The following is a 24528-nucleotide window of genomic DNA, read 5'->3' as shown; positions in this document are numbered from 1 at the left end:
AAGTTTCTCTGGCGATAAATACGAAGCTAATGTTTCGTATAACCACCCATTCATTAAGAAAATTATCGAGTGAAAGTCAATAGGCAGTGACAGAGAGCGCGATGTTTTTGCTGCACAGCCTCTGTCCACCTTATGATTGATGAGGGAGCCATTAATCAACAAAGCACATCTGACAGTGGCGGCAAACACCCCGGGAGTCTAACAAGAACTTCGATATTGCTGCCGCTGTCGACTAAATAGTTCATATCACATGAAATTTTTACACACTTCTCTGAGAGGAAAACAACACATGATGCTTTTTGTGTTATTGTTCTGACTTGATGAAAGAAGTAAAGATTTACTAAGGCTCCTGGAGGCTCCAAGGTTGATGCTATTTGTATTTGCAGTGAAGGGAAAACTCTTCACTTGTCGAGCGAAGTACTTGGTGCTTGTCAATGGCACATCTACACACCTACACAATAGCTACACTCAAATTCTGAATTAAAGACTGTGCAGAGAGATCATCCATCAAGGTGTGGCGTAGTATCTTTGCGCAGGTATACGTTTTTCTGGCATTGTCTCAAAGAGCATCAATCAATGTGATTACTTTATGGAAGGCGCATGTTTGGAGACATGATTACTTTTATAGATCCGACACGCTCGCCGTAGTGCAGCAGATGCCTTTTTCATTTCGCTTTAATTAGCCGACCAATTAGGCAGAGTGCCCCGGAGGAGGCCTCGTATGAAATATGAATAAAGGTGACTTGACCCAGTCGCCGCACCTTTCAAGCGTGTCGCATAATATTTGTTTGTCTAATTTGCAGCCTCCTCAGTATCGCTGCTAATTAACCAAGTGGAATTTTCATTAAGTCAGTAACACAGTCAGCAATAAACACAGTATTTACCCTGGTTTGGACGTATATGGGCATTCAATTTGAGTCCTGAAAACTTTATTGTATGCTTATAAATTAAGTATAAATTCACTCAAAAAGGAAATGGTCAGTCATTATCTACTCAGTATGGTGAAGTTACATAGTCCAGGAAACATTTCTGGAGATTCACAGCATGCCAATGTTGAAGCGTTCCCTTAAATAACTACAGAGGATGGGAATAAAAACTGAAATGTAGCATGTCCAGCTTAATCCAAGTCTCTGGAAGCCTCGAGATCCCAAATTGATTAGAAAAGACTTAATTTACACCCTCAACACGCAGCTGAGCTAAGCACCCGCTCCAGACGGCGTGTGCGTTTACATTTTTAGCTTATCAAACACAGTGAAGGTTTCTGCTTCAAAGTGCAATATGTAAAATTGGCCACCTTATATTCATACTCGAAACAGATCGGGGTCAGGATATCACCAGAGAAACCACTTACTGCTGTCAACTTTAGCTGCCGTTAGCTGGTTAGCTCAGTTAGCCGTGCACCTGGCAGTTTGGACAGGTAGCATGTTGACCAGGGTAGAGCTTTGGATCGAACTGGGTCGGGGCTAGGTTTTTAAACTATAATTCTGACATATTGCCCCTTTAAAAAAACGTGTTAATATCATCTTTTCAATTCAATTTGTGATCTTGGAGCTTTCCAGAGACCTGGATTATAGATATTCAGATGATAAACAAGCTGTTTGGAGAGATTTGGATTGTTTTTATTTAACATTTTAAAACAATAGATGGGTAATAACTACATTTACATTTTGGCATGAACTTATCCTTTAAACTAATATAATGGCCCATAACAGTATATGGACGGGTGTTTGTGTTGCATCTATACACATCGAGACATTATACTTGTGAGATTAATATTTTCGCTGTGTTACAATAAGACATTTGCGTGTGTGTATGAGAGATTATGGGAATGCGTTTATGTGAAGGCAGGAGATACAATGACGTGCAGGACATGCGAGTATGACAGTAAGCTGATTACAGCAGCCTCGGAAGACGGACGACTCAGGTGTCAGTCTGTCAGTCATGCTGACGTGCGTGTTGACATGCGCACATATAAATCAGTACGGACACATCAGCTCAGATTATCTCGCACAAGTCCGTCAACAACTCCAAACAAACTGTAGATGTGCAAAATATATAAACCGCACCAACACCAACTCACATCACAGCCTATAACACACATATTAAATAGTCGATCCCCTGTCTAACAATAGTGATTCCCTTCAGCAACTCAACAGTGCTGACCAGCAGTTTACCTATACCGTGTCCCCCTGTGTATTTCCCAGAAGCCCACTGGCTGGGTCAAATTCATTTTTCTGCGTTTCACATGAGAAGCCCACAGGCGACACACAGGCAAACGACTGCGAACAAGCGTTACTGCTGTTAAAACGGTTCAACAACTGTAGAGGATCAAAGAAGCTGTGAATAAAAGGTCACACAAACACTGTGCGAGTGTGTGCTTCTGATTGGGGCTGCAGTGGAAGTTCAAGTACAATCCAGATACAGTATAGCAGTGATGGAATATAACTAAGTACATTTACTCAAGTACTGAAGTGAACTATAATTTTGAGATACCTGAATTTAAGTACTTCCTTTTTTGATATTTATACCTTCATTCCACTACATTTTCGAGGCAAGTATTGTACTTTACACTAGCTTTATTTGACAACATTAGTTACTAGCTACTTTGCAGATTACATGCTACATCAGAGCCAAAGTAGCACATTTTTAAATGATATTTTACTGTTAGATTTGAAAAATTATGTTTTTGATAATCAGATGCTAAATATTAGATCTGATGAAGGTCGATAATTGGTCAACCCATGGAATGTAACTAAGTACATTCACTCATGTAGTGTACTTAACTACAATTTCAGTAACTTTTATGTTGCTTGAGAATTTACATTTTTTGATACTTCAGTAAGGCCGATGATGGGTCGATCCATAGTATCTTTAATACTTCAGTACATTTAATATCAGACACTTTAAGACTGACACAGATAAGTTTACTCAAGTACAGTTTGAATGGGTGTCTATCACTTTTTCCAAACTAATATTTTAACATGATATCTGTGACTTTTTTGGTACTTTTTACAACACTGGTTGTATTAAGTTATGTGTGGAAAAATGTGCGTTAATGGGAAAGCCTGCTTCTGTGTGTGAATGTGTGTGTGGGCAGCATTTACTGAGCTACGGGGATTCATCTCAGACATTTAGATAGAGGCTCACTAGAGTTTGCTGCAGATGAGTGTGTGTGTTTGTGTATGTGTGTGTGTGTGAGAGAGAGAGAGAGAGAGAGAGAGAGAGAGAGAGAGAGAGAGAGAGAGAGAGAGAGAGAGAGAGAGAGAAGAGAGAGTGAGTTTCTATAGCTTGTATCATCCATCATGAAGCCAGACTAACTGTCATAGTGATGGTGGCCAGCTGGCGCTCACTAGGCTCTCTCTCACACACACACACACACACACGCACGCACACGCGCACACACACACACACACACACACACACACACACACACACACGCACACACACAGACACCCGTGCAAGACACACTTGGTTTGAAAAGACAAATCACCAACTGCTCCTGGTCATACACAAGCGTAAACCGCAGGGAGTCGGGAACATTCAGGGTTAAACTTAAACCAGCACGAGGAGTCTGTGTGTAGCCGAATGTATGTAAAACACACACGTGTCATAGTATCTGTGTGTGTGTGTAATAAGGGGGGGATGGGGAGAAATAACAGAATTAATGCTGACTCGACGTGCCAACAAGATACATGTGGGTGTGTTTATAAATGAGCACATTTTTGAGTGTGTGGAGATATATTGTAGCTCAGGAGATCAGGATTTCATCATGGATACAGGGTCACATGAGGCGAGACTCGCCTGCTGTCCAAATGTGCAGCAGTGATTAACTAATTGGCAACAACAGCAGAGACAAAGGGATAGAGCGATGTGACTAAGAGAAGAGAGGAGGAATAAAAAGAGGGCCTCCCCCTCTCTTTATTAGAGAGGAAAGGAAGACCAAAGAGGTATTGTTGTGGTTCATTACAAGATGGAGGTTTGGCACAAGTTTTTCTTGGTTATGATAAATCCACCTGGATGAGAGGGAAGTGTTCACACAGTCAAGGTTGTAAACAAAGTCGTCGACCAGATGATCTAAACCACTTTATCTGAGGGTAAAACCAGTGAAAGCGACATGTGAAATCTTGATAATAATCATGTGCACAAACTCAAAGTTTAACCACAAAGCCTGCCTGTGGGGCAGTGATACATATCTCACATAGCAAAACATTTTCTGGCCTAGTGACAGGCCATTTACGCCCGGCCCAAATACAGCGATGAATTACGATCCACAGGTGGTCCAGATGTGGTAGCCAGGAGACAGAGAAATATCTGCAGACAGTACAACTATAGATGACCCTACTCTGGCCCAGAGCCCAGGCCTATATAATGGTCCGCTGTGTTGTGGCTACCAGTTCTAGAGTGCCTCTGTACCACAATGAATCGCTGTATGGCAACAACAAGACAGTTTGGGGTCATGATTTTACCGTTCGTCTCTGTTTCCTTCTTCAGATAAGATTGATTAACTGTGGTTTGTGTTGTAAGTTTGTTTGATCATGGCATAGCAGTGGTTCCATGTCCATAAATCTGATGTACAATAATACGCATGATTGGAATGAGGGCCAAGAACAACAAAACAACAAGTGGCAGCCGTTTTCGTCTAAGATTGCCACGTATTTAAATATAAATACGACCTTATGTCTGTCGATCATATTTACACACCAACTCTGAAACCTTTGTCCGTCATAGTGTTTTTTATCAGGTTTGATTTTCTGCATCCTTTCCAGATGTGAGGTGTGTGTCGCAGCTCAGGAGCGACTGGTTCTGAGGAAACTGGTGATTCTCAACCCAACATTGCCACCCTCTGAGCCAGGCCATCACACTGCTAAATATGTAATGTTATAATAAACCATAACTACGCTTTGTAATAGGAGACAGGAGAGTAATGCAGAGGCCGGTACATATGAATAAAATTGGTAGAGACGTAGAGAAGTTGCTTCTCCATGCAGCTTTGTGACAGATGTGATGTGTGTATGCAATTGTCAACAGTCTGATGCAATTCTCCTCCAACAGTGTGCTAGTTTGTTCGTGCGTGCACGTGTGTGTGTGTGTGTGTGTGTTTCTCTGATAGATCTCCGCACGAGGAAGGCGGCACGCCGAGCACAGCGGCTCCTCTCTGTTCAGAGCTCGACAATGAACTGCTTTTCTTCTCCTCTTTTCACCTCTCCACTTCTTTAGCTCTCCTTCACATCGCTCACCAGTGCTTCAATTTCCAGTGTGTCGTCTTTATCATCCTCATCTCCTCTCTCCCCTCCTCTCCCCTACAGATGGCTCTATTTGTATGCTGCTGGTTTTCACTTTTTTTTTCTCTCCCTCTCTCTAGCTCACTGTCTCTCACTCTTGACTCTCTTTCTATCTCACCCTTTATGCCTGCCGGTCCTCTCAGCTTTTTTTTTTTTTAAGTCAATCTCGCATCATCTCTCCGTCACTATCTCTGTTTCATCTATTACTCCCTCCTGCTCTTCTCACTCCAGCTCCAATTTTTCATTTGTCTCTTCTCCTGGCCTGTTCCTCTTCCTCTCCCTCTCAGTCTGTCACTCTCCCTAAAGCAGCACTGAGCTGGAAGCCTCGCGGTTGATAACTGTAGTGGCGACAAGTCGTCCCCTTTTTTCTTTGTTCTCTGTGGTCTCTTTCTCAAGCCAGCGACATTAACTCTTTTTCGCAGTGGGTTGCCGAGTAGATGAAACACCTCAGGTTTATATGGGGATAAACTGTGTTATTAGGTCGGGGATGAGAATGAGAGACAGGATACCCGACGTGACCTTGGAATTACAATGTTCTGCCTGTCATTTTTGTAAAATATGACTTAGTCACACAGTAATAATCTTTTACTTCTTGCGAATTAGACTTGTGTTAACGGCTCTGAAATATTCTCCAAAACTGATAGCTTTTACTTTGGTCTGTAACTGTTCTGCTGTACCACCAATCAGTGCTAAGAGTGCAATTGATTATTCATCAAAACATGATTGACATTAACGCCAACTAAGTATTAGCAAGCTCACAAAACAGGTAGTTTGCTAATATGTACTACATGCTGCTGACATCCTCACCTCTCCATTGTGCAGTCCAGCCCCCACCAGCCCATTCATCACCACCGGCTGGTTGTCGTTTTCATCCAGAACCTTCTCTGGTACCGGCGGAGGTAAATCCTCAGGTTCTTCCAGAGGCCTTTGGGAGGGAATGCTGGCATTATCAGAGCGCCTTCTGGCCTCCATGTCGGCGCTGTGCCGGCTCTTCTTATTCAGGTCGATGGAGGCGTACTCCACCCCTGTGCACAGGGGCCCCCGCTCAGGTGTGCAGGGGCTGAGGTGGCCATTGAGAAGGGTAGGGGGATGATGGGGAGGTTCATCTGGGGTCAGCTGGGTGGTACCGTTGGGGAGGCCGAGCTGTGATGGTTGGTCTTTGAGTTCCTTGACCGTCTCGTACAGGGAGTCTTCAGCGCTGACGTCACGTGACGCCGCCGCAATCTCCTTCACCACCTGGACATCAGAGACGTACATTGGATTCTTTAAGATGCCTCTAAATGAGCAAAACACATTAAATGCTTCGATTTTCTCACTATAACCTCAACCTCTTGGGGGGGAAAAACTCTCATTCTTTCTCACTATATTGAGCTCAATCAATCACCAGCTCTGCCAATCAAAGCTTTAATATCCTTTAGTGCAAGTGAAGACATCATCCGTCTGTTGTGAGGGGACTTTAAACACTGACCTCATAGGTGCTGTCCCCTGAGGGCGGAGGTCCGTCCCCAATAAGGGCGTTGTTGGGCGGAATGCTGGGAAGCTCGCGGTCCTGAGGACATTTGGAGGACCTGAGCTCTGATTGGCTGGAGAGCAGCTCCTCTGACGGCTGGGGGCTGGTGTCCTGTGTGTCCGTGAGGACTGGTGGAGCAGAGAGAAAACAGGGAGTCAAGGGGACTTTCAAAGGTTTTTTTATGAGAGGGAAATGTATTATCTTTATTATTTACTTCAAAGTGGTTCTGCAATGAGTCATATTTTCCTTATTCACCACAGTGGAGAGTTTTTTGTTATTGATATCCAGTACCAACCCAGGTGGTATGACTAAGAACATCACAGAGATGTGGCTATAAAAAACAAAACAGCAGCTGACATTTCAAATGAACCAATGCTGAAAGACAACTAAGATGTTGCATAACACCAGCTGCAAAGCAAATGTTATCATGCAGCTGTATTATAAAAGTAAAGAACAGGAGAAACACGCCACAGCTCAGGCTTAAAGCGATTCACTGCATCAACAACAAACACATGACACGCTAAGCTAAGGCTAACTAGCTGACTGGCTTACCTGTACCGCTAGTAAGAGGACCGTTGTGAGAGGTGCTGACAGCCGCATCAGTTGCTGGACTGTCTGCTGATTGGCTGATCGTCTCTTTCTCTGACACCTGCACAACAAGGTAGAAGATGTTTGTTACTGCTGAGGGCTGACAAATCTGATGCACTGAAAGAGAAGGAAATATGCACAAACGTCCTACAAGTGAATAAATAAGCCTTCCTCAGGGTACACTAAAGCTCCCACACTGTTTGTAGCTAGAAAGGTGGCAGGGTCCGCCAAATATAAACAAAGTCAAACAGCTTGAAACTTCTTTAAGTCTATTTATATGGTTTATTCAGTCATGAAAACTAACACAATTTTGATTGTTTAGTTTGTTCAAGCATGAAAAGTAATCAAATGTTTTTCTCTTCTGACTTAACAGTTCTTTCCAAAAACTACATAGTGCACCTTTATGTTATATAATGCTGCTGGACTATGGATTTCTTTGGGGAGGACAGTCCAATGGATGTGACTTTATGCACGTTCTCCATTGCCTCATCTCAGTGCCTCTCTCCAATCCGCTGACAAAGAGCAGCAGTTGCTAACTAGAGAAATGCCCGCTAACGTAAACAAACAAGAGAGCAAACACAAAAGCTCCACATAACCCCTTTAATGCACATAAAAACAATCCAATCTTTCATTGAATTATTATTGTTTTTTCGATTGCAAACCAAAGTCAGACCCAAAAACATCACAACATACTGAGAGGGGAACAGAAATCAATCTGAAGTTCACACCTTGGATGCGCTCCAGTCTCCACTGTCAGCAGATGTGTCTGGAAAATTACTTTTCATGATCTTCACGATTTCTTTTTTTTTCTTTTCTCTTTTTTTTGGGTGGGGGGTGTGACTCATATTTGCAGCACTGATTACAATTTTCACGCATCCCTGTTCTTTATCTCTGCTTTTCTTGGCTTTCTCCAATCACATTACTGATTACTTCAAGATCATAAGCAGGATGTTACACACACTTAATTAAATGTGGTGTTTTTTATCCTCTGACAAATATATCCAGAGATAGTATATATTCTAAAAAAAGCTGTTTTTTTTACTGATTTGCACCTAATGAGGACAGAATGCTTTTTATTCTCATCTCTGATCATAAATGAGGTGATCCTTACTTTATGTTTTTTAATGTGACTTTGGTTCAATAAGGAGAGACACTAAATAACAGCACGGCACGGCTGAGGTGGTTGAAGTGACAAGCATTAGTGGCATTGCCTGAATAAAAATGAATATCATAGGTGATACTTTACAAATTTGCCTCTCTGCCTCCTTCTCTGGTGAAAGTCAAAGCTAGGGATCGACAAACCTCGCAGCTGCCAGGGAATCGGTCTTTGCTCAAGGACACTTCAGCATCGCAGTGGTTCGCACACTGAATCTTTACCGTTTCCATATTTGCTACATCACATGACAAAAATCAGCGCAGACACTCAAATCAACACTCCCAGTGACAGAAAAAGAAACAGTACTAATTAACACTGCAGGTGCTCATCGAGACACGATTCATCAAAACACACTTTCATCATAAACTGTCTTGTGTCCGCAGGCGACGACACGGTTTCGTCACTCACTACTAAGAGCTCCGAAAACACTGCGATGATATCTGAACTGCAGCAAGTGAAGATTCTCTTTGTTTAGGTTTGTTGTTTTTGCTCCTGTGTGAGCGGAGTTGTGTGTGTGAGAAGCTCCACAACCCCACCTAGTGGCCAATTACTCGAATAACTATTGGTGACTATGATGTAATGTTTAACTATTTTATGACCCAAACATCTCTTATGTAACTCCATTGTTTTGTTTTTCTCTAGCAAGGTGGGAAACAGATACAAGATGAAGAAAGCTCAACATCTCAGCTTCATTTACAGCAACAACATGTGACTTTCTGACATTAAAACAACAGCTTCAAAATTATTTTGATGGTTCAGTGTCTTGTAGCAGGGTAAATGGTGTCTCTGCCTCAGCCACTCGACCCCACGATCACTTGTTTGTGAGAGGTGTAGGATCATCACAGCGTTACATATACAAGATTTCAACACATACATTGTTATGACGTAATGAGTTTTGCTTGTAATAAGATTTAAACAATCATCCTGAGAATATCACTGAAAAGGTAAGTCGAGTCGAGTGAGAGGCAGACTTGCCAACCCTTACGATATCCTGGAAGACTCCTGTTTCTCATGGCCCTGTCCTGGTTTCCTCACGGGGTCACAATTCTCTTGTATTTCTCCAGATTTATGACACATTTTCACACTTTTATCAACACCTTGGTTCTGACACTGTTCAGTGTGAAGTCAGCTGTACTGTTTTGCCTCATTCTCCTCGGTGAGTGAGAGATCAACAGGACATTTACGTTAAAGTTTTTAAGGAAAGGGGCTGTAAAATCTACTACGTAGGTTTATCTCTCAATCATGGGGGTCACCACAGCGTCAACCCGCATCGACAGGCTGACACAGGGCACAAACTCTGAGAAAATAAATAAACGAAGTTTACACCAGAGGGTGAATTATACTGTTTTCTGAGTATTAAAAGTCAAATAAAAATTACTTGACATAAAAATGCTGCTCCATTCATTCACACTATTTGTTATTCCAATTCTTTACATGCCCCAGGATGGCAAGCACGGGGAGAGAGTTCCTTCACTGTGAACGACAGCCAAACTGATTGCGGGTGAGGGAGGAGAGCCAATCTTCACATCCGCAAAGACAAAAGACCCCCACTTAACCTATCAGTCACTTAAATGGGCCCCCTCCTGCACACGACTTGACCACCTCACAATTGCGGGTTACAACGAAGATATCCATCAGACGCAAGAAGGCTCCGAGGAAACGTGCGTGTGCATATGGGAGCATGTAGGCCGACACACACACACACACACACACACACACACACACACAGTCCCGGAGGGAGTGACAGGATAAGAGAGTAAGTGGATCTCACTTGGTATGTGAAAGCCGGGCATTTGTCACACTTAAACGTTGCTTGGTTACAGACGCATCTGTATTATGGGAGTCTGCAATTACTATCTGCACCCATGACATGACGTTCGAGAGTATATAGTGTCATAATGAGGAGCACATACCTAGAGAGCGCAAAGGTCAGCCGTGTAAATCGTGAATATTCAGGGTTTTCTTTTCATTTAATTGACTTCTTTCTTTTAATTGACTCAAGACAAATGAATATCTGTGACAATATTACAATGACGTGTGCACGGCAATCAATACAGTTCCCCACATGTGTTTCTCAGTGGGAACACTAAGTGGCTGCTGAGAATCTCTCCAACAACCGTGGGGAGGTTTTGTTTTGTGTACGTTTCTGTGTCAGTGTGACAGAAGTGGGTTACGAGACGAATGTCACAGTGTGTGTCTGTGTGTCACAGGATATCAGGGTGAAAAAGTGTGTGTGTGTGTGTGTGTGTGTGTGTGTGTGTGTGTGTGTGTTGTTCAGGCATGCAGCCAATGTGGATTGGAAGCTCAATCCCAGGCCTCATTTACAAGCGGTTACACTGGCTGATTACAGACGTGTCACTCACACGCGCCGGGACTAATGAGGACTGTATGTGAGAGAGCACGCATGATTTGGTTTGTAACGCGGCGTGGGTGCTTCTGTTTAAGGGGAGAGAATGAATCGGAGTAAATATTTTTCCCGAGATGTTATTGAGCCCTGACCTCATCTCTCTCTAAAAACACATCTGCGGTTACACGCGGCGGCTTGAGAGACTGCGAGAGAGCAAATGTGTGCAAAGTGTGTACATTCAAACACGTGTAATCATTAATCTTCCTGACGCACTGTGACGAGCTGATTCGAAACCAACAGTTGTTCCCGTCCACACTGAATGCAACACGGACACACTCACACATACATACACAAAGATGCATCAAGTACAAAGGTTAAAGGCTCAATCCCATTTCCAATTTTTACCCCTAACCCTTTTGTATCAAGCTCAGCCTCACCCCTCAGAACAGAGTGACGAGGGATGGATGTTGAAACTCTCTGAGACCCTCATAAGTGGTGATTAGCTGTGATGGCGTTTATATAAACAGACGCGACTAAAGATTTTCCACATGGTGTCTTCCGATGTGGCGATTTCTCTTACGTTACTGTGGCAATCCTGGTATCATTACAATGCTATTCACCATTTGTCTGAAGGAGATAAGCATGGATGACTCAAGCCATCAAATAACAAAGAAAATGTATTCATTACATGGACACTAGTGTTGCTTTATAGGCAAATATTGGCAAACCCGTCTGCACTGATGTTAGAGGAGCAACTTCCCTTCTAGACTACAGTGACATTTGGGGCATCATATGCCATAAAACTGGTGGAGGAATGCAACATTATATGTCTAAAAGTGGGTTTTCAATAGGAATCTGACGTTACCTATTGAGAAAACTGCAAAACGCCAATTGTTTTATGCAACAACAGAGATTTCTCATAACCCTTGGTTTAAAGTGTGGCTTTGAAAAACTTCTGTTTGGAGGGGCATGTAGCCCTAACATGTCGCCCTACCTCTCTATCCCAACAAAAATGGGGACACCCCCACCCATAGGGGAAAAAATGTAGGTGTAGGGCTCAGTGGTAGGAGAAAGGGGTGTGTTGGGATTGAAATAGGGACAACTTCTTCATTAAAACTGACCTCTAACATACTAAGAAATAGTCAGACCCTCAACCTCTGATAACCATAAAGCGGTGTCTTTCCACATTTTTTCATCGACTGAAGTCTACAAATGAGAAATATGGTGTCAACCAGTGAGATTTAGAGGTGCTGGTTCTACACTGAAGAGGAATGGAAACCTCTTCGAAACCTATTTTGTTCCCTTCAGACAGAACAAGGTTAGCTGTTTCCATTCCTCTTCAGTGTTTACGCCAAGCTAAGCTTACCGACAGTGTATTTCCCAAAATGTCAATAGTTTCTTCTGAATTTCATTCACATCTACTATTATTGCTATTGCTAAAAAAAACGGAAGTCTTACTCACTCCATTCATGAGGTTCTCATTGTCTCCTGCTGGATGTCCATTGGCTGCCTTCTTCTGCCTGGAGAGAGAGAGGGATGGAGAGGAGGGAGGAGGGGGGTTAAAGGTGGAGGATTTCAGAGCAGAGGACACCAGACAGAACTCATTTTGCAGTTTGTTGTGTCAGCGTCTTGTCTGAAGCCAAAGGAAAAATTAAGCTGATGTTATTCATGGTGAGGTTAGAGTGCGGCTGCTCAGATTTAATAGTGTCTGAGGCCGCCCAGGTACAGAGGGTCTTTCATTCCATCAGCTGCTGGCTTTTCAAATCAAAATGTAATTAGCTGAAGGAATTGGATGTCAAGGGGTTATCTGCTGATTTCAAACTTCCTCTGAGTGACTATAACCACAACAGTGTTGGCATTAACTTGTGTACTTTTTACTGTTGTATTGTAAGTGGTAATATTCATTGCTGTACTTTTTTATTGACCGCAGGCTGTAAGCCAACTTAACCATTAGGGACATTAGAGCTCTATAAACTCTTGGAGGTATATATAAACAAAGTAACAATACTACACTTTCTACAAGCAGGCCCCTTTCGACAGCACACGTTCATAATTGTTATATTAAAGGCATATTATCCCAGAGGACGTTGTTTATTGCTGCTCAGCCAAACTGTTCCTCGTTGCTGCTGCACCTTTAATTACTGTAGCTCAGAGCACCCTCTCAGGTATTTGTGCTATCATCAACACCACAATGCAGAGCCGGCGTTTCCAGCAGGAGTAGATTCTGTTTTGATTCTTGGCTGCAGGATAAATAAACAGTGGGGAGAGTAGTGCTCTGATCCTTTCCTCCAGTTAAAGAAGGGATACAGCAGTATCTAAAAATACTCTGTTGTAAGTCAAAGTCCTGAATTCTTCATGGTTTACTGGATCCTTATTAGCTTCCACAAAATGGTTGCTAGTATTTATGGGGTCCTCATTAAAAAAGCAACCACACCAACAATAAGTACGCATTAGAATCGCTGAGTATGACTAAATAAAACAACTCTACAGACTTGGGGAGAAAAGTAATGCATGTATTGAGATTACATTGGGATTCTTACCGAATACACACATTAAAAACAAATAAAGGCATCTTATTTATTATTATTAGATATTTAACTTCTATTATCTTTGTCTGCATGTTTGGTACTGACTTCATCCAAAAGTAACAGGAAAATAATCAGGTGACATTACTTTAATACTGTGTTACTTGGACTACGTGACTGACTGCATTTTGTAACAGGTAGTTGGCAACTGTATCAGAATACATACATGTTATTCCTCACTACAATGCAACTCTACAGATTAAACAACCGACAAATTTGTTGGCTCCTTTTACAGTGTTGTATTGAGAATATCATAATATCGTGTTTTTATCCCTAATCAATACATGTGAGGGCATTGTAATGATGACATTTAACTAGCTACGACCACTCAAATTACTGTACTTAAGTCATTTTTTTGGGTACTTGTACTCTTTCAAGTCTGTATTTTTACTCACACTTCAGTATGCATAACACCATGTAATCTACTTAGTTACATTTAAAACATTATTGAGTACCAAGTACAATTCATATTAACATTGACATTTGAATCTGCATGTTGGTAGCCAGTAAGGCTCCCTGATGACAAATGAAAAATGAAAACCCTGTCCCTGACATATGAACAAAAGACACAAAACTCTGCAGAGGTGACTGTGACCACTGAGCAGGACAGAGCAGGAATCTTATAACAATTCATTAAACGTAGCATAATGTATGCATGTAGCATAAAATGATTATAGTAGTATATAAATGCACTGTGTAGTAAAACTAACAAACAGCTCAGACTTTCCTGACATCTTCTTAATAGGTGTTTTTCCAAAAACAACAGAAACGACAATCATCTAAGTCAGCACTGTTCGTGTGTGTGTGTGTGTGTGTGTATGTGTTGCCGCTCACCCCTGGCAGCCTGCACACAGCAGCAGCAGCACCGAGAGCAGCAGCAGGCCGGTGAGGGTGCTGAGGGTGACGGCCAGGACCAGCTGCCCACTGCCCAGCCACGATGCCACCCCAGTAGCAGCTGCTGCCCCCGACCCGACCACACCCGCCTCCGGCCCCCACCACACTCCACTCAGCACCGGAGCCATGACGCATCACACTGCGGGCGGAGAGGACATTGGACAGGTACGGGCTGCGGGAACACAGGGAAAACAAAGACACCGTGAACTCTCTGCAGATTGACAACAGACAAATTTAATATTTACCGGTATCATTTTTTTTCTTTTGGCAGCTACGGAAGAATAAATATGTAATGGAAGAATCTGCATGTTTTATCTTCTTCAGCACATTCTAAATTATCATTGTTGGTTTGAGTCTCAGGACTTATTCACTGAGAAACCGGGCAAACTTTCTCTTATTTGTCAAGCAAACATGTTGGATTGAGTTGATTGTGGCGCAGCTGCTTCATCGCAGTAAAAACCATTAGTCATCCATAAATTCTACTATGAAACAGAATCAACAGGAGCGATTTGCCATCTTTAATAAAACATGCTTCACTGATCTGACACCTGAAATATTACTTTGATGCAGGGCCTGTAATGTCCTTGATCACTTAACTCCTTCACATGAATTATTAAAGATCTGACGGTTTAATAATCCAGCATCTCTAGCTACAGAGTGTGACCAGCAGGTGGCAGCAGAGTCAGACTGCAGTGCAGACAGGGAGTCTGCTGCAGTAGCCCCTCCCACCAGAGCCTCAACAACTGGTTGTCTGGGCTCTGCGCACAGCATAAGCAACCTCATCACGTCTCCGTCTAACAGCCAAAGTTGGGTTTCACTGAACTGATGGAACCCCCTGATGTTATCTCGGGTGATTTATAGCGCTGCATGCGTGGCATTGCAGGGTGGAGGGTGCTGTGGCGGGGATGCGCTCGCCTGCTACTCAGAAAATTCTGAAATAAAACAAATAGATGTGAGGCGGAGGGTTTGTGCGGGCAGGTGAGGACAGGAATGAAAAGGTGATTGAAAAGAGAGAGCGAGACAGGACGACTGACAGCGAGGAGGGAGGGGATAAAAAACACCCAAAGTCAGGAGGGTTTTTCTCTCTGGTTATCTATCTGCCTCGCTTTTGTTTGTCCTTCTCTTTTCTATCAGCCAGCGAGACCAGCTCCAGCAGCATGGGGGAGACAGTAACAAAAACATGTCAATCTATCTCACCTCATCTCTCCAACTCCCGTCTGCAGCATATGTGCGTGCTCGTCTAGTTAGAATAAGTGTATTTTGTGCTGGCAGTGAAAAACTCCATTGTGTCTCTTTTCTCGCCTATGCTAATGTGACCAGGGAGTGTGGGAGTTGGGGGGGGGGGGGGCAGCGTCTTCGAGCTCCTCCGTCTTCGAGAGGCGAAGGGAAGTTTTCGTGGCGCATCAGATGGGAGCCAATTTTAACTTCTTCTTCAAAAGGGGACGCTGAGGAATTCCTGTTTTTGTTGGATTTGGTGTTTTTCCCCCGGATGGAAAACACACACCGGGGCTCATGTTGCTATCAGTGTTGAGTGTGTGGTGAGAGGCAAACACAACCTTACCTTGACACCTCGGATGATTAGTCAGGCTGGCCTCGCCTGGAAGAGAGGAGATAAAAAATGAGAAGGGGGGAGGAAGTGAAGCGCAGAGTTGAATATTATCCTTGGAGGGCATGCGTGTGTGTGTGTGTGTGTGGATACATGAACTGGGCAGGTGTGTGTGGGAGAGTGGCAAGGGAGTTGTGAATATGTCTGTGCTTATATCAAATACAAGTTGGACATCAGGCTGCTTGCAACCTGTCAGACACAGACACACACACACACACACAGACACGCTCATACACCTTAGACCATGTGCACGCAATGTCCACTTTATTGACCACCCTGCCCATGTAACCGAGACGATCGATGCATCATACATCACATGATGTTGCATGGAAACACACACTCGTCTCTCGTCTTTCAAACTTGCGGAGGTTTCGACCTTGGTTTCCAGATTTTTTGGGAGTCCGCGCGCGAGTCTAAACGTCCACCCTTCGACGTGACTGATGCCCAACCCGATGAAATTCCTCCGCCTTGTCTTGTCTGAGAGGCTCGCGTGTGTCCAGGTGTCACCATCCGCCACTGTGTGCCAGCTCGTGTGCCTCTGCTGGCACTTAAACCAGAATAATTACCGGCTGCCACAGCTCTGTGTCACCATGGCAACATTCCCTTCTTCCCATCAGAGCTATTTATGGTGGTAGGAGAGAGAAAAAAAATAAAAAATCCACAGAAATGTTTTAAACCCAACTCATACACCGTGGAGGGAGTATAAAGCTGCAGGTGTGTGTGTGTGTGCTGAGTTGATCATTTTTTGTGGTCTTTACACCAAAAAGTCCAGGGTCAGTGAGACAGTTTAGTTATTATCGCGTGAGCAATTACAAAAGTGTGGAAATTAGGTGACGTGACAACAGGTGGTCGTACTGTATATGGATGTGTATCTTAACCCCCGTCTCTGGTGAAGTATGGTCACTAGTGTCAAACAGGCAATCTCCATTACAGCTGAGCAACTTCGCCTGCCGGGGACGGACACTAGACAAGCTGGACCTCATGCCGACATGTTTTTTTGTCGAGATGATTTTTTTGGAGATCTACAATAAACCCATGACAGTGGGAGAAGTAATTCAATGATATTGATGATTATGATATTCATGATAACACAGAGAAATTGTTATTTCTAAATTAATTTCTAAACTAAAACAATTCAGTTGTTCTTTCATTAAATCTCAACAGACAACTGGAATGACCTTGACTTGTTGAAGCTGGAAAGATTAGGCTTAATTACTAATCGAGGGACATTTCAATCTGACTCTTCCTTTACTTTCCAAATGGTCTCTCTGATACCTTAACTCACTTAGCTTACTTTTAGGTGAGGTAGGATGGCCAGGGACTGCAGTGGCACTAAAAACTCAGAGGCAGGCCTGCTGTGACTGAACGATTGCGTACAATTGCGGACAGAAACAGGTCATTTTATTAGGTCACTGACAACAAAACTTAGCCTAATGTCAGAACACTGTGTTAAATTTATGATGATGTGATTTTAGGTTCAACAATGAGCAAAATCAATAGCATTCTGTGCTACATGCCGACTATTTTCCTAATGGATATGTTCACCCAAAAATGAGTTGATGGAAGCTCAGGGGAAGTTTTGTAGTCCGGTTGTTTAGGAAAACACTGGAACAGTTTTTGCTGTGAAGCTCCAGAAATGTTTAGTGGGCTATGAAACTTCACCCAACTTCCCATCAGGCATGAGGGTGAATAGACAATGACTGAATTCTCATTTCTGGGTGAACTTATCCTTTTACTTTGATTATCTTTTTGGACAACAAAATGTCCTGAGGTACCTCCTCTACTTATTCAACTGTTATGGTTTTTTTTTTTTTACACTTGCCATTATCCTGTAATCACTCTGTTGAGTAAATACAGTGTTAAATTTGTCCTCTAAGGCAAACAACTCCTTCACATTCTTTGCAGTTGTATCCATTCCCAGTACTTCCTGCCTCCTACTCCAACATACCACATTTTGATGTCATGTTTCTGCCATCTTAACTCAAATGGTATGAAGAACCTGTTAAGTAGAAACACAGATCCGGCTCTGGATAACATTGCTGACATATTTCCGTGCTGCGTGGAGTAAACCATCCCGTCTTTCCTCTGAGGACGCAATCCATTCCTAAATACTTGATGAATACCATGCATAAAAAACTCTGGAAATCTTCCTCTCCAGACCACCGCCATGTGATACAAGACACGGAGCCAAGGCCTACAACTGTACTCCTTTCATGCTGTCATTCTCTTTCTTGTGGTGCTTTGGGGCTTCACTGAAAGAAAACAGAAGCCTTGGAAGAGCGACAGTCAGCGTGGCCGTCTTCTGTTTCATGCCATAGAAAATAACCGACTGGAAAAGCCATTTGAAAAGGAATGTGTTATGGGAACCGGAGGCACAAATCCAAATTCTACCCTCGCACAGCTGTACACACACAAACACACATGCAGAGAGAGACCTGCGACTAACCAAGAGCCCCATCAAGGCATAACCTTCCACGCAAGAAGCTAGTGTCAAGGAATCCAACCTGAGTCCTGCTGAGACACTACCTGACATCACTGTGAGGTTTACCAGCCATGCAGACTGTGTGTGTGTGTGTGTGTGTGTGTGTGTGTGTGTGTGTGTGTGTATGTGCGTGTGTGTGAGAGTTTCATCTGTTAGACAAGCTGTTGGACGGCAGCGAAAGACAGAAGGAGGCAACAGAGAATTAACGACCGCAGGCAGAGCAGTGCGTCTCTTTCTGTGTGACACCTCCCTCTGCAGGGTCCTCTGGGTGCACGGAGACGGGGAAGGTTTACAGCTGCATGGCTGCTGCGAAATGAGCCCCAGGAAGATCCTCAGAGGAGAGCCAGAGGCATTTCCACAATAATAAATAATCTAGTTTTTAAGGGGAGAAAGAGCCTCAACTTTTCTCTAAGCAGCCGTGCTTGAGCGGCGCACTGCAGGAAGCTGCAAGCTGCTTTTTCTAAAATCATGTATATATTAAAAAAGAAAAGGAGTTCGGGGAGAAAAGAGGAGTGGAGTTTATTCCAAACAATTAGAATTTGTGCGTCATTTGCAGGAAATTAACCAGGAGGTATTGTTACAAAAGCATCATATCCAAAAGCACTACTTCGTCTAATTTCTGTGATCTTCCTAGGCTGCAAAGAATATGAATTCATGCGTACAAACGATGCAACCACTGACACTCGTTGTGGAGTTCCGCGGGGAGTAAACACAACCTAAAGACCTCATGCTCACAAAGCAACAACACAGATCCCTGTAGGGTCTCTCTGTACTGTTGTACACACTCTACAGCAAATTTCTAAATAAAACCACCCGTTTTAAATGAAAAAAGAAGACATCAAAGTCTCCTCTAACAGCCTCCATCTCCCCCCCGTCATCTCAATTTCTCACCCCCAGCATGCAGCATTGTTAGGTTGCTAGTGGTTGTCCTTTGCTGATATCATAATATCACCGGGGTTAACTGAGGTCCTGCCGATAAGCACAAGTGGCATGTGCATACAAACAAAATGCACAGGAACAGATCTGAGTGTGACATTAATAAACACAGATATACATGTAAACAGGAACCTGAATAAATAATCTGACCTTGTAGGACACATTTTCATACTTATTCATATTTTTGGCGGACCCTGCCACCTTTCTAGCTTCAATCAGTGTTCCGAGGAGAACAGCTTGTGTGTGAGATAAATATTTCTGAGTTTGTATTATTACCTCATAATATTGTAAATATTGAAATTCTGAGTTTGAATTTCTTCTCCAGAACTACAAAGTGCCCCTTTAAATCCAATCCGGAAATAGTCATTGTCAAGGGGCTTCTGGGGGGGATTTTTGTCTCTATAAAGCCAGAGACACTCTGAACCACATAATACACACACCACTGACCATCTTGTGTCCTGACCTGAGGGCCATTTGGACAGTGGGGGTGGAAGAAAAAAATGGGGGAGGGGAGAGAAGAAGGATAGGGGGCTGCTGCCAAGGATGGAGAGAACAGAAGATGAAGCGAGAGAAAGGGATGGAGGTGTGTGGGCGAACAGAGAGTAGAATGCAAACAGAAGAAAACGGAGTAAAGAGAGACGACCAAGTAAAGAAGAAAAAAGGTGTGTGCGCATAGTCATAGTGACACAAATGCGTACACCCGTCCCGAGGGAGGCTCGATGAAATACAACTCCCAACAGGCTGCAGGGCGAGAGGGACCCTGACCGACACAATGCAATTAAGAGACAAGGCCATATCTGTTGACTTAAATGCATCATTACGAACAAATGGAACCTCAGGTGTGACTTCATAACAGAGGAGTGTGTCGGGTCACCGCATTTCAATGCTGGTCAGTAGTCCACGGTCCGATTTACTAATCACTGTCTGCTGTGTGTGTGTGTGAGCCTGCGAGCATATTACAAGCATGAAAACAGGTGCTTCTGATCAAGGGACGTAATTCGTGTTGCCATGGCGACGCTTGCCCATCCTAAGGGGTTAATGGTTTTTAGCATGAGAAATTGATCTATCCTCCCTAAATGGGGAAATTGAAACTGCATAATTTAGCGAGGCTCCCCCTGTTTTCCCCCTCCCCGTTTTTTTCTCCCTCCTCTCCCTCTCTCATATTACAGATGTTGTGTCTTCATCAATACAAGGGACTGCGCTCCTCTCTCTCTCTCTCTCTCTTGCAAGACACCGCGGCTGTGTCTGCTGGCAGCGGCGTTCATATCGATCTCCCACTGGGGACACACATAAACGAAATATGAAGCTTTTTTTTTTTTCCTTCTCTCGGAGCAGATAAACGTTTCACTCCCCCGAAGATTCAAAGAGACGCAGCAGCCATTCTGGAAAGCACGCTGAACATTTGAACATGTTTGTTTGTTCATTTTTTTCCCTTCTCCTCTCTTTGTTTCCCCCGCGCCACAATGAAAACATTTGGCAAGAGGTGAACTCCATCTCGACCACATTTTACCGGACGGGCAGGGTTGGTCTCGTGGTTAACTGAAGAATCTGGTGGCAGGAATTCTTCTTCTCTTCTCTCGAATCCGTCCCAGCTGCAGAGAAGCAGCAACATGTGTACAATGTCTTCACCAAAAAACCATGAGCGTTTCTATGTCCAGTTCACAGAGGCTCTGTGTACTGTACGTGTTCAGATTTTGCGTGAACATGTGTGCTTGTAAAATTGCCCTCTAGTTAATGTCACACAGCCCCATGGGAATTAACCACTTCCTGTCTTCCTCTCCCGTTGTATTTTCGAGGACACTGATGACCATGAAGTCCTCGAAAAGGCCTGCAGATGTTTTTTGTGCTCGGACTCGGGGACACTGCTGAAGCGGAAATGACTGTATTTTAATTGGATGAACGGGAAGATGTAACTCGATTGAGGCCAGAGCTCCTCAGGCATTCTGCTTAATCTTACTATGGGTTGTAAAACTGAATTTCAGGGTAGTTTTGTGACAAATAGAGCATGGTGAACTCACTTTAAAAACACAAAGCTTTTATTTGGGATGTAAATTACCCTAATGTTCCGCATAATTCACAATTTTTGCATCTCAAATCGGCTTTTCCCCATCCCTTCTCAAACTTGATCTAACCTGTGATCGTTGTATTCTTTTTGCCGGTGCCTGAGGCCGTTGCTTTGCATTTAAATTGTTTGGACTTAGATTCTGTGAGCCTTCGTTCAGCAGCGTGACTGTGCTAGGCTCCAACAGAAAGAACGCTCACGCTCTCACACTCCGACACCTTTCGATTTCAGTTCCTCGTTACTCATTCCCTCCCTTCTTTCACTCCTCTGAAAAAACAGCTTTCTCAAGGCAGGCTTCAGTGTGTCTCTTACATGATTATTCTTTCAATTTCAGTTCTTTCTCACACACTCATTCCACTCCTCGGGGAAAAAAGGGAAGAGGACGGTGATGAGAATCTCGCCCTACTTTAAAAACACGACTGTCGATGACAAGCAAAACATTTGTCGGCACAATGTTTTTTTGTGTGTGTTGTTAAAAGCAAACAAGCACAGGTTAAACTGAAATTTAAAGGGGTATTATGTAGTTTTGGAGAATATCTAAAAAATTTATTAAATAATAATATACTCAGAAATATAGGAAAATAAGGTCCCCAGAACACTGTTTGAAGCTAGAAAGGTGGCAAATATAAACAAAGTAAAACACTATGAAACTGTGTTGTCCTTTAAGGTCAGTTTGTTTATTTAGCCATTGAAGAAGAGAGTTTGTTGTTCAGTTGATGACAATCTTTCTCCTCTGATTAAAATTTCTTCCCCCAAAACTACAGGCTGCACCTTTATTGAACTGAGCCAAATTCCACACGAGCCCCCCCCCCCCGGCGGAGCACTTTTGTTCCCTACGTTCCAACAGAAAGAAAAAAAGCGTTGTTCCGTCATTGTCTCGAATTGATTAGCTTTGTGACAGCGCCGACGCTCAGCTAATAATAAAAGCGCTAAAACAAAAGCGGCCTCGGTAATTGCGCGCGGAGCAACTCTTGGTGATTAAACAAACCAGCCGGGCGTGCCATCCAAATGTGTAGATGGGAGCGCCGAGCATGAACATAAAAAAAAAAAGAGAGACAGATTGTTGTAATAATTTCAAGGATTGTCACTCAAGTTGTAAGTGACCTTCCAACGCTAATGGGTGGGGGGTGGGAGAGGGGAGGTCGCTGAACTGTTGAACCCTGGGAGTTGAAGGAATGAGCACGGACGGGGGGCTTTGTTCGTGAATCTGCCGAAACTGATACTGAGCTCGGAAGAACCGGACCTTTGACTTTACTTGTGCTTACACACACACACACCTCTTGATTTGGAAGCGGAGGATTTATTTGGCGCTGAACGACTGTGTGCATAAAAAATTCTCTATCACTGTCACCTTGAGATGAAGATTAGCATGAGAGTAGAATGAGGAGCAGATACGACCACATCATTATTCAGTGGCATCGGCCTTTATGTGCTGAATAGCCGCCAAGATAAAGGGATTACCAGGGTGGATGGAATAGGATGAAGGACGGTGTGTGTGTGAGGTAATACATTCGAAAAGCTGTTAATGAGATGCAACAGATGCCCCGAGATGAATGATCTCACAGACAACATACACACACATACACCCACTGTCATAGATGCATTAACAAGCGCTGATATCTTTCTACATCCAAGTCTCGCAGACAAACATCCCGACTGCTGTGGAGGCTGCGCACTGCTGAAAAAGTGCCACGCAGCACTCCATTTATCTCCTCCTGTGACACCAGCCTTTTTGGACAAAAGGCACAGGGCAATAAGGGGAATTAAAAGAAGGTGTGTGTCTCTGTGCGTGAGTGTGTGTTTGTGTGAGCAGATGAGCCACTGAAATGGAAATGTGATCCATCTTTTACAAGGATCTAAACACAGCAGGGGTTGGGTTTATTAGGCAACCCAGACGGGGGAAAGTGGCAGGGGGTCGGACCCTCTTCAACCCCTCTGTAGCGTCGGGCTAGAACACATTGTGGCTGCGCCGGAGAGGGAAATCTGCTGCGCTAATGGGAGCGTGTGTGTGTGCATTTATGAGGAGAGGTTAAGGAGGGAGGATGGGGAAGAGTTGAGGAGGAGGAGGAGGAGGGAGGTGTAGGCAAGCTGATGCAGCTTGTGACCTTTCGGTGCAAGACATTTTTCAGACATACTTGTGCAGGGCTGGGATTGTTTAATATCGTCCCACTTCCTCCCTTTCTGGCTCCCGTGATGGTCCGCTCCCTCGTCCTCGTCCTCACATAAAACACCAGTACTCTGACTGTCCCACAATCTGTATCTCTGTTCTCATCCTCCATCTCTTTGTCTCTGTCTAATCTGTCTCCCCTCATCTCTCTCTTCATCCTCAAGCCCTGCACCTCCGCTCTCACCTCTCCCTGCGTCCCTCTCAATCCAGACCGTAGCATATTCAACAGTGTCTGCTCGCCCATAAAGATATGGTAAAATATGGAAGCCTGCAGGGACTCAAAGGGCATATCTACAATCAGAAACAGCAGCTGGGGGTGGGGTGGACGACGGCTGGGGTGGCCGTGGGGGGTTGCAGCCAAACATACTTGGCAACCTCTATAAGGAGGAGAGGGGGTTTGGGGGGGGGTGCAAGACATGGCAACCCTCAGACAGCAATCTTCAGATTTCGGGTTTAATCCACACGCCTGAGCGACTCCGGGTGATTGCACAAGTCAGATACGGTTTCCGCCTCCACCTTTTCTCACAAATTCCATTTGATTTCTCATTTCACAAGCCGAGAGCTTATTCCATATTTCATGGCAGTAAGTAGGAGAGGTGTTCAGGGAGGAAGAGGCACCTCAGGTCAGAGAGGAGGAAATCAAAACTGGCAGCAACTTTATAGAGTATGGGCACACATTTGAGCTTTTTCACATTTTAAAAGTTCAATAATTGCTTTTTTGCTGATTGACATAATTCTCAGGCCTAATTATGATGCTACATGCAGCAGCTGGATAGTTTAGCTTAGCATAAAGACTGGAAACAGGGCTAAACAGTTAGCCTTTGTCAAAAGTTGTGGTCTTTGGACTATTTCATGGCCAACGCACGGTGACCCTACTTCCTGGTTGCCCTGCGAAAACTCAAGGAAGTCACTG

General features: G+C 43.8%; 1 protein-coding gene across 4 annotated transcripts in view; it reads right to left on the bottom strand.

Moving 5' to 3' along the window:
• pag1 (phosphoprotein membrane anchor with glycosphingolipid microdomains 1) overlaps positions 1-24528 on the bottom strand; it is a 54417-nt gene that overhangs the window by 4186 nt on the left and 25703 nt on the right. For 3 of the 4 annotated variants that reach the window (XM_030412902.1, XM_030412903.1, XM_030412904.1), the window contains exons 2-7: positions 15924-15959; positions 14303-14534; positions 12346-12403; positions 7345-7441; positions 6751-6920; positions 6090-6518 (exon numbers count right to left, since the gene is read on the bottom strand). In XM_030412902.1, the coding sequence (XP_030268762.1) occupies positions 6090-6518; positions 6751-6920; positions 7345-7441; positions 12346-12403; positions 14303-14490 (942 nt within the window). In that variant the 5' untranslated portion in view covers positions 14491-14534; positions 15924-15959. Of the gene's footprint in view, positions 1-6089; positions 6519-6750; positions 6921-7344; positions 7442-8682; positions 9251-12345; positions 12404-14302; positions 14535-15923; positions 15960-24528 lie in introns of those variants that run through there. The other variant, XM_030412905.1, reaches the window with a different exon arrangement.

The sequence above is a fragment of the Sparus aurata genome, chromosome 3, assembly GCF_900880675.1.
Source record: "Sparus aurata chromosome 3, fSpaAur1.1, whole genome shotgun sequence".
Lineage (NCBI taxonomy): Eukaryota > Metazoa > Chordata > Actinopteri > Spariformes > Sparidae > Sparus > Sparus aurata.
The sequence above is the reverse complement of the archived record's forward strand: the minus strand, read 5'-3'. Positions and strand labels throughout refer to the sequence as shown.